The 16,753-nt window shown below is 36.5% G+C and overlaps 1 protein-coding gene across 1 annotated transcript; it reads left to right on the top strand.

Annotated features, from left to right (window-relative positions):
* The first annotated feature begins 3,938 nt into the window (after positions 1-3,938).
* LOC108342242 (protein IRX15-LIKE) lies at positions 3,939-5,379 on the top strand. The gene has a single exon (XM_017579986.2). It carries the CDS (start codon positions 4,215-4,217, stop codon positions 5,175-5,177), a length of 963 nt encoding a protein of 320 aa, XP_017435475.1. The 5' UTR covers positions 3,939-4,214; the 3' UTR covers positions 5,178-5,379.
* Positions 5,380-16,753: the final 11,374 nt, after the last annotated feature.

Genomic DNA, 16,753 nt, shown 5'->3' with positions numbered 1-16,753 from the left:
ACAAGCTTTAACTCAACAACAACAACATCACTCAATCATAACTCCCGTGAAAGTTCTCGCTCTATGTCAACACCAAGTTCTTAAATCCACAAGCACAAGGGTTACATAAACCCTAGAACACACTTATCACAACACACAACAAAATAGATAAGCTTTTTGAAATTCACGTATTTCGTATGTTAGAATGAGAGTCCAAATTCAATTTAAAGAGATCTCACTCATGGATACTTCCAAAAATCTATTGTTAGTTATTTAACTCGTGATAATCGATTATCCACTTATGGTAATCGATTATGCATTTAATGAATGCACAACAGTACAAAATTGCTTGAAAATTCTCATAATTGCTCGTGATAATCCACAAGAGGATAATTTAGATAAGAGAAGAGATAATTGCACAAGAGATTTTATACTAGTTCGCTCCAACCGAGTTATATTTAGTCTTCTCCGCAGAGGGTTCCATTATAATCTTCATACGATTATAAATGAGTATTAGCACTATTCTTGGTAGTATTAGCACTATTCTTAGTACTCAGCTACCTCACCGAGATTTCCTCTGAGTATTAGCACCATTCCTGGTACTCAGCACCCATCCGAGATTTTCTTTGAGTATTCGTACCACTCTTGGTACTCAATAACCCATCGAGATTTCCTTTGAGTATTTAAACCACTCCTGGTACTCAACAACCTTGCCAAGATTCCTCAACTCAAATTGAGTTTAGTTGTGAGTGTTTTAATTCTCTTCAGAATTGCAATCAACGATTGCTTACAAGTAGTTCAAACTATATCTCTCACTAAGAGAATTTGAATACAATACAATGCAGTTTAAACACTCGCAGGTGTTTCTCTCTTCTCTCTTACAATAATAAGCAATATGACAATGAAGTTTGAGAGTATCTCTTTCTCTTTTTCTCTTCTCTTTTCTTTTCTTCAGCATAAATGTATTCTTTTTCGTGAGCTCTTTCTCTTCTTCTTTTCAGGATGAATATGTCGTTTTAAGCTCTTCTTTCTTAAGATATTTTCTTAAGTTATCCTCTTGATTTTCTTCTTGAGAGATATTCTATTTATAGGCTTCATGGGTATTTGTTCATTAGATTGAGTTTGTAGTTTATAGCCTTGATATTAGTGCTTTCTCTTTCTTCTTATCACAACAGTCGTTAAATAAGTCAACTTGTTAGAGCAGACATGTTTTTTTAGTCCTTTGTTTGACGTAGATTGTATGATTTTTTTAGACTTTGCTTCAAGTGAGGAACATTCTGTGAATATCTCCTTTGTGTCTAACGTCCACTTTTTGATATTTAATCTATAGTAGTGTGAATGTGTGTAAAATAGCTTATATGCAAAATTAGAGTAAAGTATGCATGTAGCAGATATGTCTTTTCTTATTATTTTTTGTTGTTTTTAACCGTTAAGCATTTAATGTCATTTAATGCTTGCTCAGAACAACAGAGTGCTTTTGATTTTTCTACCGTTAGGTAGCATTTTTCGATTAAGCTCTTTTCTTTGAAGATACCAAGTGTAGATATATACTTCATCATAAGATGAGGTACTTGTTAAGCTCATGACATTGTTTAGTTAAGTAAACGCTTCTTTAGCTTTTGTTTCTTTTTAGACAAATAGCGTTTAACTTTCTTAAGCTTTCTTACACATTTTAATAATTAAGTCTTTTAATATATTTTGACAGAGACATTGTCTCGATCTATTTTGTTTTCTAGAGAAGCTAAATACCTATCATAGGTATTATAAGCATTAAGCGTTTTAACTCAATCTCTCTTGGACGCTTTAGGCAGAACATCGTTTAGCCAAGCGTTTGGGTGTTTTAGCCTAGATGTGTTTTTCTATTTCCTAAGACCTAAGCGTTTTTCTATGTTTGGAGATTATGGTTCTAGCTTGTGTTTGTATGGGGTTTAGGCTCTAAGTCTTATGTGTTTACCCTACGTTTTTGTGATTATCCATCCGTTTTAATATTATTTGATTAAACTTCAAAACATGAGAGCTTTTGGGCGTATAGACGATTTTGTCTTTAACAATCATACTATTCTTGCCATTTTGATATTATTGTTATTATTTACGGTAAGGATCACATTATTGTTGTTGTTGTTGTTATTATTATTATTATTATTTATTTGAGGTAAGTGTTTATTTTACTAATATTATTTGATAACATATTACATATTTTTTAATGTTGTCAAAACAGGCCATCTGGCCCGACTCGTTCCGGGCCACCACGGGTTGGTCACTTAGTGAGTCAATTCAACCTGACTCATTTATTAGCAAACTATAAAAATTTGAATCCGGCTCGACCCACTACGAGTTGATGGGTTAAACGGGTTGGTTCACTAGCTCACTTAATTACAATTTTTTTAAATACAAAAATTGTAAACTTTTTTTAATTCAAATCTAAATAAATTTCACTCCCAAAATGTTAAACTCAAGACAATTCAAAATAATAAAAGAAAGTACAATACAATCCACGGATAATGAGTCGAATGATATTTTTTAGGATTTCATAAGATAATAAATTAATAAAATAAAATAGGTGGGTTGGTGAGCCAACCCAACTCACCACGGGTTCAACCCAGATAAGTTGGGTTTAATTGAGCCGAATTGAAAATTGACCCGCATAAAAAAAAATACATTTTTTCAAACCTAACCCGGCTCGAACCCGTGGTGGGCCGAATTGGCCCGTGAGTTGTAACCCATCTTAACAGCTCTAATATTTTGTAACATTGGCCTAATAACCAAAAATTCTATAAATACATATGAAATTTCCAAGGGAATACAAACTCTCATAATCATTCTTTCTTACTAGAGTAAAGAATCTTTGACGTACACCTAAATATTTTACATTCATTTAACAATATTCTTACTTTTTATTCTCTTTTTTCTTGAAACAATACAAAAGTTTACACTTTTTTTACCATTCTACCTTTATAGTCTGTGTCAAATAAATGTAAAAGTGTTGTGGTATCATTACTCTTCTTACTAATAAGATCACAACTCTTTTATTAACTTAAGCGTAAGAAAGTCTTTCCATATGAATCTCTTTCAATCTTCAAAAAGTACAGGTAAAAACTTCAAAAGCATTCATATCTCACCATCTATCCAAAAGTCTATACTCAAGATTATGATTAAAACAATGTCAAAATTTAAAATAAAATTGAATTCTAATTAAGAACTAAAAATATATTTAATTATTAAAAGAAACAGTAAAAGTAAGTATGTCGTTACTTTTAGTATGTTAGTTAGTTTGGCTCTCAATACGTGATGATATTTCAAGATAGAAACCGTTGAATTCAGCTCTTCAAAAGAAAATTTCAATTATGAATAATTAAAGTAAGATCCTTTGAAACATAAAACAAAATAAAAGTAAGAAGAAAACAAAGGTGAAGCGGTGGAAAAAGGTGAAGTATGTGACTTAGAAATAAAGACCACCCTTCCATTAAAGTTGAACTGAAACAAACACGTAAAAGGACATAGTGCTTGGAGAAAGGTTGCTAGGATAAACGTGAACAAAACAAACAAAAACTTATCATAAGATCTCTAATGAATGAGAATATGCTAAAGCTCCCCTTGATTGCCGCAATAACAATAATCAAATTCAAAATTCAAGTCGTAATCAGGGGATTTTTAATTTATTAATGTGTTTGTTTCCTAATCAATAGGATTACCCTAATTCTCTCAAACTATACAGGATCGCGAGATTTAGGATGTGAATGTGAAGTTCTTGGTCAATGCCATCAACATCGCTTTACTTGCGGCACTTGGTAGTTATCAGTCAGGTAGTGGATATGATTTTTAACAGATACTGATTATTGCCAAATGTTGCCTACATTAACGATAATTATTCCATTCTTTGCCGGCCATCACGTTGATAATGCTCAATTTTGTCACATTTAAGCACGATATGCGTGTCAGTAACTCATTTTCAGATCACATTTCAAAGTTACCTTATCTTATTGCACATCCTTTTTTTTTTCAGGTCTTTAGTATTTTGAAAATATTGTTAGTACATTAAAGAGAGAGTGGACCAAGGCATTTACATTTCCCACAACCTATGGCAGGAGTCTGGGGATACGTGTGACCCTCATAATCCACTCCTCGATTCCTCTGTCCCTTCCCAACCTCAACGTACCTTCCTCAACTCATCTCTGTTTTCACTCCCACCACAACTGAAGAAACATAGACACATTCGCTTCTTCTTCTCCTTCAAAATGAAGACTAATTCCAACAACGCCAAGCTCATACTCTTCCACCCTTCCCTTCACAAACAAAGCCCTCTACCAACCAACGCCACAACAATCTTCTCATCCTACCGCCTCTCCCTCTTCTTCTTCTTCCTCCTTTTATCCACAATACTCTTCACCTGCACCCTCATCACCACAACCATCTCCTCCACCGCCGCCTCATCCTCTGCGGCCGCCCTCTCCACTCTCCCGCCCTCCGTCTCCAAAGCGCTCCTCCATTACGCCGCCGCCTCCAACGTTTCTGTCAAGCCCATGTCTTCCGCGGAGCTCGCCGCCCTCTCCAAAGCCCTCCTCCTCAAGCCGCGTCCCAACTTCCTCGTCTTCGGTCTCACCCACGAGTCTCTCCTCTGGGCCGCACTCAACCACCAGGGACGCACCGTCTTCCTTGACGAGAACGAATACGCCATCTCTAAGTTCGAGCAGTCCAATCCCGGCATCGAAGCCTACGACGTTCAGTTCACCACTAAAGTCTCCGATTTTCCCAAACTTCTCTCTCAGACCCGTGCCCAGGTCCAGACCGACTGCCGGCCCGTCCAAAACCTCTTATTCTCCGAATGCAAGCTCGCCATCAACGATCTACCCAACCACATTTATCAAGTTGCGTGGGACGTAATTCTCGTCGACGGGCCCAGGGGGTACTCTCCGGAGGCTCCCGGGCGGATGTCGGCCATCTTCACGGCGGCGGTTCTCGCCCGGAGCGCTAAGGCTGGCAACACTCACGTCTTCGTCCATGATTTTGGGAGAGAGGTGGAGAGGGTTTTCAGCGACGAATTTCTCTGCCAAGAGAATTTGGTTGAGTTGGTGGATTCGTTGGGTTACTTTCTTGTAGCTAGTGAAGTTCACAACGTGGAAGGTGCCGTGTTTTGCAGAAACTCGAGTTCCTCATTGTCGTCATTGCCGTCGTCAATGGGTGTCGATGAAGAGGACTAGGATTATCTTGTGATTTTAGAGAATCTGTAAAATGCTCTTTTTTTTTTCTTTCTTTTTTCTTTTTCTGGTCTTTATATAAATATATATATTTTAAAAGAAAGAAAGTGTATTTTAAGTCGGCATTTTATGTAGGGCATGCTTTTCTCCCCAAAAAAGGGCGAGGAATATGAATGGAGTTTTTTGAATTTATTATTTTAAATTATACTACTGAACTAATATAATATAACTCTGTCTGGTCCATTAATAAGTCTAAATCTGAAGTTGCAGGCGGTAGGAGGGAGAAAATTCAATTGAGCGGGCTCAGATAATAAAGTCCTTTATTTCTGGTCCTAATTTGAGTCTCAGGATTTTTTTTTTCTATTTCTATATAATATTTGGGTTTGATATAAATTTTTACTGTACAGTGAGAAGTTGTTCATAATTAACAGTATACAGTTGATCAGCTTATGACTGAAACAACCAATCCTTCTGAAACAACCAATCCTTTCTGTAGCAACACAATTAGGAGGAAAGTTGAAAAACATTAATGGTTAATTAATAGATTTAATGATTATATCAAATATATATTAACGAGTAACTAATAAGTTATATTGTCTAAAAAATATACTGTATTAATAGATAGTTAATGGGTTTGATGGTTATAAAGTACGAGATTATTGTTTAACTAAAGATAATTTTTCCAAAATTACATTAAGACCTAAGCATATTTAATTTCAGTATTGAAGTGTTTTTTTGCATGTCAACCATCAATGGAGAGATATACGTTTGACGAGTTAGACAATCGGAGAAAAACGAATAGTTGAACGACTGGAGGAAGCGAAGAAAAGAAGTTGGAATGAATTCTTATAACTACTTTGTACAAATGTTAATAATAATGGTTAAGATCTGGTATTCGTAGTTTTGTTGAGAGTTGTCTTGTCACATGTGATACGAGTTCATTTATGACATTGTGAATATTTTAAAGATGTTTTTTCTTACCAGCTAGGTCAGAATTTTTATGGCTGAGTGTCGGTGGTAGTACGGTCAGAATTTGCCAGCGATGATAACCTCTTTTACTTTTTTTAGATTTAATATTATATATAATATTGAAAAATGCAAAGGAAAACTAAAATTATTGTTATCGTGGAACATGAGTTGTACTGGAGAATGCCCGTACCTCACTGTGTCAATTTGCTTTGACCCTTCATATTTTTGTATGCATTAATTTATTTTTACCAATTATTTCGAAGTTTAATTATTTTATACTTTAAATATCTTTCAGAACAGCCTCATTCTTTGTTTTAGACTACGCCAATAATTTGATTATTTTTAAATATTTTTCTCAAAGCACTGGTTTTGTAAGCAAAACAGCATATTGTACGGACCAAATTTTGAAGTGCATTATTTATTTAAAATAAGAAAATTTTGAAGTGCCATAACACACACACTAGTTACTTTTTTACAATTATTTAAATGTTAGAAATATGAACAAACCAAACGTTGTTCTTAATTTTAAAATTTATAGTTTGGACTCAGAATGAACCAAACGTTGCTTTTAAATATCTTTCAGAACAGCCTCAACCATCGTATCCACACAAAAATATCACACGAATTATATACGAGTGTTACTTCCTCCACCACTACATTTGGCTCTTGCATCTCCTCATTCCTTTTTTACCCTTCAAAAATATTTAAACGGATGTGAATATGCGTTGGATTTATAAACTGATATCGATCTCCATTGAAAAACAAACGGATCTCAATATCCGTTTAAGAATATATCTGTAGCTAACAACCCACTTACCAGTATCCCTCTACAATCAGCTCACCATATTCAATATCATTGTGAAAATTTTGTTAAGTTAGTGGAGGACGTTGACCTTTTGTTGGGGAATGGCGGCCATAGGATTATTATTGAAGCGAACAACTCCAAGACCTGTGCTGACGCTATCTACAATGAGTTCTCGGTATGTGTCTCCATTCTCTAGAAGACCAAGTCCCCCTCATTCAGCTACACCTATTCCAACAACATCAGGGCTTTCCTTCTCAAAAAGTATTGCTAATAGTTTGAAGAAAACAAATAAGCTTTTGAATCAGGAAGTATTGAAGTTACGTGCTCAGGTGTTGCAGTAACCAATCCAAGAAATATTATTAGCAGTGAGAGGTCCAAACCCGTGTGAGTCATAAGGATGATTTTATTCTTTAGTAGTTAATGAATCAGCAAAGTTCTAGAACCTCCCGTTAGGAAGTATTGTTAAAAGGGTTGGTTATATATATATATATATATATATATATATATATATATATATATATATATATATATATATATATATATATGTGTGTGTGTGTGTGTGTGTGTGTGTGTGTGTGTGTGTGTGTGTGTGTGTGTGTGTGTGTGTGTGTGTGTGTGTGTGTGTGTGTGTGTGTGTGTGTGTGTGTGTGTGTGTGTGTGTGTGTGTGATTGTAAGTTCTGTTAAGGGAATCAAGTAAAAAGTATTTTCTCTTCCTCTCTCTTTAGGAGGTTGTCTCCAACATTTTGGTGCTCTCGTTGTCTTCTCTCCACCATGGCTGAATCTGTTTGTAAGACTCAGTCATAAAAAATGGATGAGATGCTCCATAACATGTCCCTTGTCATTTCCAAAATGGATGACATGAATCTTCGCCTTTCAGCCCTTGAAAACCGCCCTCCTTCTCCACCTCCTTCTCCTTCCCCATTTTCCTCACCTGATAATCATTCCTCTCATCGCCATTTTCTCAAGCTAGATGTTCCCCGCTTTGATGGTTCTAACCCTCATGGTTGGATATTCAAGATCTCTCAATTCTTTGATTATCATTCCACACCGGTCGAAGAACGGATCACCGTCGCGTCTTTCTACCTTGACGGTCCTGCTCTTGCGTGGTTCAATGGATGTACCGCAATAGAGAGATTCACTCATGGCCACAATTACTGCAAGCTTTAGAGACCCGTTTCGCACCCACTACCTTCGATGATCCTCGGGGTAAGCTTTTCAAGCTAACTCAAACCTCCTCTGTTGTTGTTTATCTAAGTGAGTTTGAGGCTCTTGCTAACCGAATTGTTGACTTGCAACCCCAATTTATTTTGAGTTGCTTCATTTCTGGATTAAAACCGGAAAGCCTCCATGAGGTTCTTTCTCAACAGCCTTAAATGCTCTCTCAAGCTTCTAGGTTAGCTCGTCTTCATGAGGAAAAATTTCACGATCTGACTTGTTTAGTTCAGCCGTGTAGTGATCTTCCAGGACCATTGCCGCCGGTGACCCGTCCGTTCACTCCACCTTTGGTTCCTTCAGTTCTTCCGCAACAGTTGCCACCTCTTCTACCTGCTCCTCCTCCGCGCACACGCTTTAAACAATTAACCGAGACAGAAATGGCTGATCGATGTGAGCATGGCTTGTGTTTCAATTGCGACCAAAAATTCTCATCTAACCATCGCTGCCCAACACATTACATGTTGTTGGTTGCTAAAGAGGATTATGACTCAGACGATTCTTCTTTGCATGCTTCAATGATGGAACCCAAACCGCCAGATCTTGTAGTGCCCGTTACCACTGATGACCCGAATCCGACCCAACTTTGCTTGAATGCCTTGTCGGGCATTGGGGCTCCAGTCTGAAGCCATATGTCGATCCTCCCCCAGCTGCGGTTGATCACCTTCCACTTAATTTCATTGTCGCTGGGTCAGTACACTGATAACACCTCTTGAGAAATTTGGGATGAGCTGAAATCCGTACAACCTTGAGGACAGGGTTGAATCTCATGGGTAGGGTATTGTTGCAGTAACCAATCCAAGAAAGATTATTAGCAGTGGGAGGTCCAAACCCGTGTGAGTCATAAGGATGATTTTATTCTTTAGTAGTTAATGAATCAGCAAAGTTCTAGAACCTCCCATTAGGAAATATTATTAGAAGGGTTGGTTATATATATATGATTGTAAGTTCTATTAAGGGAATCAAGTAAAAAGTATTTTCTCTTCCTCTCTCTTTAGGAGGTTTCTCTGTCCTCGAATACAAAGATTACCCACTGTCTCCAACATCAGGTATATTATTCTTCTCCCATTTTTCTCATCCCAATCAATTACAAGTTAGCTGCTTTGATATTTACTTGTTATGGTATCAAGAGAAATCTGATATAATTTTTGTTAGGTTGAGACCTTGAGACAGAGATGTGAAATGCAAGTATTAGAGCTTCAAAGGTCATAAAAAAAGACTCGGAGAAAAATAAAAGTGAAGGGTGAAAAGGTGTAGGAAGATTTAGAGTTTTAAAAAAAGATAAATAAAATTAAATTAATATAGGATAGTTTTGGAATTAAAAAAAATGGAGAGGTGAAGGAAGCACTTGGGGTGGTAGAGGGAGCAACACCCATTATATACATATCATCCCGTCATGAAATAATGGGACAAAAAATATTATTTGTGTTTCGGTAGAATAGTTGAGGCCGAGATACGTGTGTGATGAATCACCTCCGCTCCTTCCAGTGGTGCTGTTACTGTCGCGTCTCCTTCCTGTGTAAAGCTCTTTGAGGGAAAATGGGCTGGGTACCTGCAAAGGCACTCCGACGCTCAAGTCAGAAAAAGGATTGATCGAACCTTCTTCAATTCAAACAAAAAAGAAAATCAACATTCTCTTTCTTAATTTCTCTCAAGGGAAAAACTTACCTTTTTTCCTTTCGCCTTTTCATATTTATCCTAACAATTAGAATAAACCGTTTACCTTAAAATCCGGTTGGTTGAGAATCTGACTCTCTGGAAAATACAACCGTTAAGTCGTGCTTGATACTGGGTCAGTTGACTCCGTAATTTGCGGCGTTATAACCGGATACTTCCAACCGCGTGTTCCTTAACTTCTTAGGATTAACATGTCAATTTTGACTAAAATTGACCGATCGCTCTTTAGTTCAATATATAGACGATCGTTAAACAACGATCGCTTATGATGATTGATGCCTAGGGCGGCGATGACCAACATAGGATGTCTCTAAACAATCGTTCCACCTAATAAGTGGACGATCGTTTAGAGACGACCGTAAACTGTTTATCTTCAGTGGTTGCCTGAGTTATTAGTCGATTGGCTTAGGTAATCTACCATACAATTTGATTGCAATATTTTTTTATAGTTGTTTCATTTTCTCATATTTACATAAGCTTTGTTCTTTTATTAAATTAATTTTTATGAATTATTCTAATAAATTGTACTCCAATTCTGTAATGTATATTTAACACAAATCTAGATCTAAAAAACAGTTTGTATAAGACGTGGTACGCTTAGACAATGTGCATCTAGCCTTTAAATAAGTAGCGTCTATCATCACATGTATTTTGTATGGCTGTTGCTTGTAGTGGAATGGATTACTACTAACAAAATAAAACATTTACGAATTAAAAAATTATCTAACAATTTAAAATGGTATCTCAACAAGTAAAGAATGAATATGTTAAAAATCCATGATTTAAAAGAGTTAGAAGAGTAACATTTTTTATTGTATAAACGGAAAAGAACACAAAAAAATAGGAGAGCATTTTCTCCTCGAAGGATTTTCCTTCACAAAGAGTTAAAGCTCAGTCTATAAAATCATCCCAAAATTCCAATGTCCTTGATGTTCCAATCATTATCACATCTAAGTTCAACCATGAATTCTTATTCATATTGTGTAAATATGATTTTGGGAAAAATTGTTCCTTGGTTGCATCGCCACCTTCAACTCTCTTTATTGTTGCATCCCCTTCCTCCTCCATCATACCATTTTTTTTTTTACAAACCTGCCTTCTGTTTTGGTTTTTTCTTCCTTACAGAGGGTGTGATTCTTCATTGCTAGCCTTTGTCCACAAATAGAGCAATTTTTATATCTCTAATTAAGTCCTTTAGATCTTGTTGTGGAAACCAATTGTGAATGTTAGATTGCAGCCTTGTAAAGAAATATCCCTGCCATTGATCTTCTGGTGTTTTATATGCTTGTGACACCAATTTCTTGAATTCTTGGATGAATTTTTCCACCAATCGTTGGTGTCAAGAAATCAAACCCACCCTCCTCAAGAATGCTAATATATTTATGGATTTAAAGTATATCCAAGTCTCATAAACCATCATGTTGCGTATTATTACTAGGCGGAACATCAATAGCATAACAAAATTCACTCTTATTGTTGTTTCCCACTTCAAATTCTTGTATGTAATCTTCCACCCTTTCTTGTTGTTTAATTGTTGCCCATTTTCAAATAATGGCTCTCCGTTTTCTAGCCCCAAACTTTTAAAATATGGTGTTGCATTCTCTACCCCAACAACTCCTACAAAGGGCTTTAGAAAGATCTTCCCAAGAAAGGTTCTTGGATTTTTTTTGCCAGGTCTTAAACCCTTGGATTACATTTTATTCCATGTTATTGACTGTTGGGTGTACCCTTGTTGATCCTTTGATGTTCTGAACTTCAAAACCATCTATCGCCCTTGTTGTTTGACATTGGTTGTCCCTGCCTTCAGACTCCACTCCTTCAACCCATGGGAAAAATGATTCTTCCTCACCATTCTTAGTTCCATTATTGTTAATGGTATCATTTTCTCTTTCCTCCTCCCAATTGATTGAATTTTCTCCTTCATTCAAGGGTTTCTTTGCTTTCTTGATGTATTGCAGACTATTTTTATTAGCATCAATACCCATTGTTACCTCATTCAAAAACCCTTGGTTACCCTTCGAACTTTTGTCTGACTTCTTAAAGTTTTTCATAAGAACTCCAATCATTTCCTTGAGTTTTTGCTCATCTCTTAGCTCCTCAATCACCCTTCCTTGCTCGCTGACCAACCTCTCAATTATGTTGATTCTTCCCCCAATATCTTCCCTTTTTTTGATATCCAACAAGTCAGACCAATTTTTTAGGAACCTAAAAATGAAAAGAGAAAGAAGAGTAATATTCTTTATTGTATAGACTGAAAAGAACACAAAAAATAGGAGAGCACTCTCTCCTCCAAAGGTTTCCCCTTCACAAAGAGCTAAAGCTCAATCTACGAAATTATCCCAAAAGTGTCTCGCATACCAGGACCCCCCAAATATATAAAGGAAACCTCATTCATTCTAATAACCTAACTAACAACTAATCCTTAATTTGTTTCTTCCTATCATACACATTATATCCTATCAAAATATGTTTTTAAAGATTTTCCCCATTAGAGAAATAAAGAAAATTTGATATTTCTAGTTTTATATTGAAAATAAAAATAAATTTGAAAATTGTATAAATGGGACGTAAGATGTGTAGGAGAGTAGTGCCCTGTGGCCCCATAATACATATTTAGGTTCTTTAAGTTATTTTAAAAAATTACATTTTTGTTATAAATTAAAATTAAATTTGAAACATCATATAAAAAAATAAATATGAAATTTGACCATTTCAGATAAGAACACCTTAAAACATGTTCGTATATCGGGTACCAGAGATTGAATACTCTAGTCTTGATATTTGGTACAGATGCCCACTAACTAAGAGAATGGATGGACTATTTAAATGGTTAAAGCTCATGGTTGGACGCCTGAAACAGATAACTAGGCCAGTAATTTTTATAGTTGATAAGCCAACATAAGTGTGGTCCATCCAGTTAAACCATTGGTCAACAAGGTAAAAACATTATAAATACTGCATTAATGGTAATTTACTTTCACCTTTTGCATTAATTTATATTTGATTGCAAAGCTTTGACTAAATTATTGACTTGAGCGTCAGATGACCTTTGTGCAGGATCTCCCCTTTGTAGTAGTGTTTGAAGTGTTGGAGGATGGGAATCGGGTAGTAGAAGATGATTACTTGAAGGTATAAAGGACAATCTATGGAAGAGAGGTCTTTGTAGGATATATTTGGTCCTGAAAGAACAATTGGTGCCCACCGTGGGACCAAGTGATATTCAATGAAGAACTTTGTGTAGAAGCGTATTGTGAAGACAATTGGACTAGAGAAAATTGTGTCCATAAGATTAAAGACTACTGGTGAAATCGATACCTTTATGGCTGACATTACTACTATCTTGGCAAACCAAGCCAAAATGTAGTACAAATTTGTTGATTTTCGCAAGAGGAGTCAAGAGGAGAATGTTTGGTTGAGAAGGAAGGTAAATGAGGACATGAGGCTGGAAGGAGAGAAAGAAATTGCTGACACCGCGGTGTCTACTCTAAGGACCCTGCAAAGTTTTCCAACTCACAAGGGAGAAAATGAGTATCGTCTAGTACCGAGATCGGTTAGCCCATTATAGGTCATCAAGAGGCGTCAACATTCGTTTATGGACAACATCATGGAGACACCCTTACCTGAACACTGGAAAACCCTGATAGTATATCGGTATGACAGTACCACCGACCCCTATGAACATATCTTTGTGTATATGACACAAATCAACCTTTGTTCCACCGACGATGTTGTCATGTGTAAGAATTTCTCCTCCACTTTAAAAGAGGCAACCTTAGAATGATGAATCAACCTCCCACCATATTCTATAGATTGTTCCAACACCCTAACCCAAGTTTTTATTGCTTAGTCCACAATGAAATGTCACTATCACCTTACTTCTTTCACCCTTCTTAACGTTCGACAAGAAGAAGATAAACCTTTGAAGGCCTTCATAGATTGTTTCAGCAAGGTGGACTTGAAGATGAAAAATTTTAACTCCAAGGTCATGCTTACCTATATGGTCACGACCTGTAACCAGGACCCTTTGTTATTGACCTTTATATGTCCCTCCAAGCAACATGCAAGACATGAGCTTGAGGGTCGCCGTTTATATGAGGTTGGAAGAGGTAGAACAATATAAGAACAGGTGCAGATAGGAAGGGAAGAAGGCAGCATCAGGCCCTAGGGATTGTAGGCCCCCGAAATTTGCACATTTCATGCTATTGAATGCACCAAGATTTCGTATCCTAGAGGAGGCCCTTCAAGCCAACCTTATACCCACCTAGGAAGTCCGCCAATCCACCTAATGTTGATATGACCAAGTATTGCAAATTCCATCGTAATAATAATCAAACGACTGACGAATGTGCGGTGTTGAGAGACCATATAGAAGAGTTTATCCAGGTTGGGCATTTGAAGCACTTTGGTCGTCGTGATGATGAAGGAAGTTCGCAGTCTGGATACTAGAGGTATGATGACCAGAGGAATGATCATATGGAAGGGGGAAGAAGTAGAGAGAGAAGGAAATAGGGAAGAACCAGTGAGAAGGGATGATAGGGGAGACAGTAATGACAAGCCCCCCTTGAGGGGCACCATCAACACCATCTTAAGAGGTTTCGCAAGGGGTAGGGCAACTTTCTCTACTAGGAAGAGGCATTTGAGAGCGGTCCAAACTTTTAATGTTGTTACCTGGACCCACAAGAGGAATAGGATGTCGCCAATTATATTTACAAATGTAGATTTCCTAGGGGTTGATTCGAACTAGGACAACCCGATTGTCATAATGGTGGAAGTTGAGAACTTTGATATCTGCAAGGTGCTAATGGTTAAGGGATTCAATACATATCCTCTACTAGAAGACCTTTAAGAAGTTAGAGTTTCAAGAAGATGTACTTAGGCCTTATGATGGGCTGGTGTACGACTTCTTTGGGGAGAGGTACTCTGTCAAGGGGTACATCGACCTTTATATGACCTTTGGTGATGGAGGATTGACAAAAACGATATCGATTTGGTATATAGTAATAGATGTTAGTACTTCATATAACATCTTGTTGGGGCAACCATCGTTGAATATGCTAGGAGCTATAGTCTCCATGTCGCATCTAGCAATGAAGTTCCCCATGGCCTCCAAGGACATTAACATAGTGCATGGGGATTAAAAGATGAAAAGGTAGTGTTATATTCCTAGCCTGTGCCTCCCGGATCCTCTGCTTAGTGCCAATAGTATTGAACGAACGAAGTCGACACCTTGACCCCATCGTAGGGAGCGATGCCAGTGGCAGAAACCAAGAATTTTCCCCTAATAGATGATGGAGAACTAAAGGTGTGGGTAGCCATAGTTGGAGAAGGTCGCCCAACGCAAGACACACGAGGCTTGATTTTTGACTTGCATATCCATCAACGCTTAGTGAATTGGGCAAACATGTCCTTAAGCTCACTCATCTCTATTTCTCTCCTGGTTTGTTGGAGCTCATCTCTCAATTATATGTTATCATGGTTAAGTCTTACACTAGATTGAGTCATATTTTTTAAGTGTTTAGAAATTGTTTTCACAAATTTTTCAAGAACTTGCATAAAATTTTGTTGTTTTTTAGATGAATTTTTTTTTAAAGAGAAGCTAGCGATAAAGTTGTTTTAAGTAGCTCCCAAGAAGGAGAGATGAGTCACAAATGGACAAGCTTAAGAACCAAGTTCTTCCTAGCCAAAGTTTCCTCAGATTATCTTTACCTAAGCTTCTAGGTAGAGATCTTTCAAAAAGCTTTTTCAAATGTAAATTAAAATGCTCCTTAAACCAAAGGAAGGTTTAAACTAACATGCATGTTATTCTAAATATCACGGAGACTTAAAACATAGAAATCATTCAAGCAATCAAGCAAAATAATATAAATGAAAATGCTAGACGATCCTAAGTGAAAATGCAAGTGACACTTAGAGCCCTTTGACACACTTTCACACTAATGCACAGATTAAACTATTACAATGTTCAAATGTGAACTTGGTATTGCACCAAGGGAATTTTCCCAAGTCACTTGACCAAATAACAAAAATTACTCTAAAACAGCAAAGACTTCGTGATATGGAGGCTCAAATACACTTGAATTAATGCCTAAAGCTAATATGTGCTTCAAATTTCAACCCTTTATGTTTGCTTCTTCAATCAGATTGGATGCAAGCTTTTTCCTGGGTGTTTTAGGTTGTTGGAATGCCACTCGTTTGCTTGCTAGACAACCACTTCTTTGTTCCAAATTTAGTTCCCTCTCCACTTCCTAAGATGCTACCTTGGTAAGGGAAGATTTCTACAACTTGAATACTAAAAAAAAAAGACTTCAAAACAACATTGAAATAAACCAAAACAGTCATCAAATAGTTTAGTTGGCTGCATCAGATTCTCCACCAGAATTTGGTTCCAAAATAAACACTTAAGAAGCCAAAGAGATTAAAAGTGATGAAAAAGGTGTAGAAATGAAGTAGGCAAAAAATTAGATCCTAGGAAAGGTTCTAGAACATATTAAGAAAGGAAAAAAATTAAAATGCAAGTTGAAACTAAGCCTTTTCGAAACTGTTTGATAAAAATTAGAAACTGTTTGATGAAATCAATGAAAATCAGTTTCAATGTTTATTGTTTTTGGAAATTGCTCATTAGATTGCACAATTATAAAGCTTTTTGTTAATATGTATAATGCTTCTTTTAATCATTTGCTTCAATTTTAAACACAGAACCAACTCTTCATACAATCCAAAAAATATTTTGAGTGATAAAATACCAAAATAGTTTCTGTTTTACAACTCTACACCAAGAAAAAGACCCAAAAATTGGTGGTTTGTGACTCAAAATGATACAACAACGGTTCTGGAGTAAATTTGACCACTTCAACAACATTGTTTGATGAATTTAAACATGTTCAAACTCATAATTGACTCAAAACCAAACTATTA

This window comes from Vigna angularis, chromosome 1 (genome assembly GCF_016808095.1).
Source record: "Vigna angularis cultivar LongXiaoDou No.4 chromosome 1, ASM1680809v1, whole genome shotgun sequence".
NCBI lineage: Eukaryota > Viridiplantae > Streptophyta > Magnoliopsida > Fabales > Fabaceae > Vigna > Vigna angularis.
This window is presented reverse-complemented; position numbering and strand designations above follow the sequence as displayed.

What these genes read in the sequence shown, in the direction of transcription:
- LOC108342242 (XM_017579986.2), top strand. Translation starts at nt 4,215, where the DNA reads ATGAAGACTAATTCCAACAACGCCAAGCTCATACTCTTCCACCCTTCC.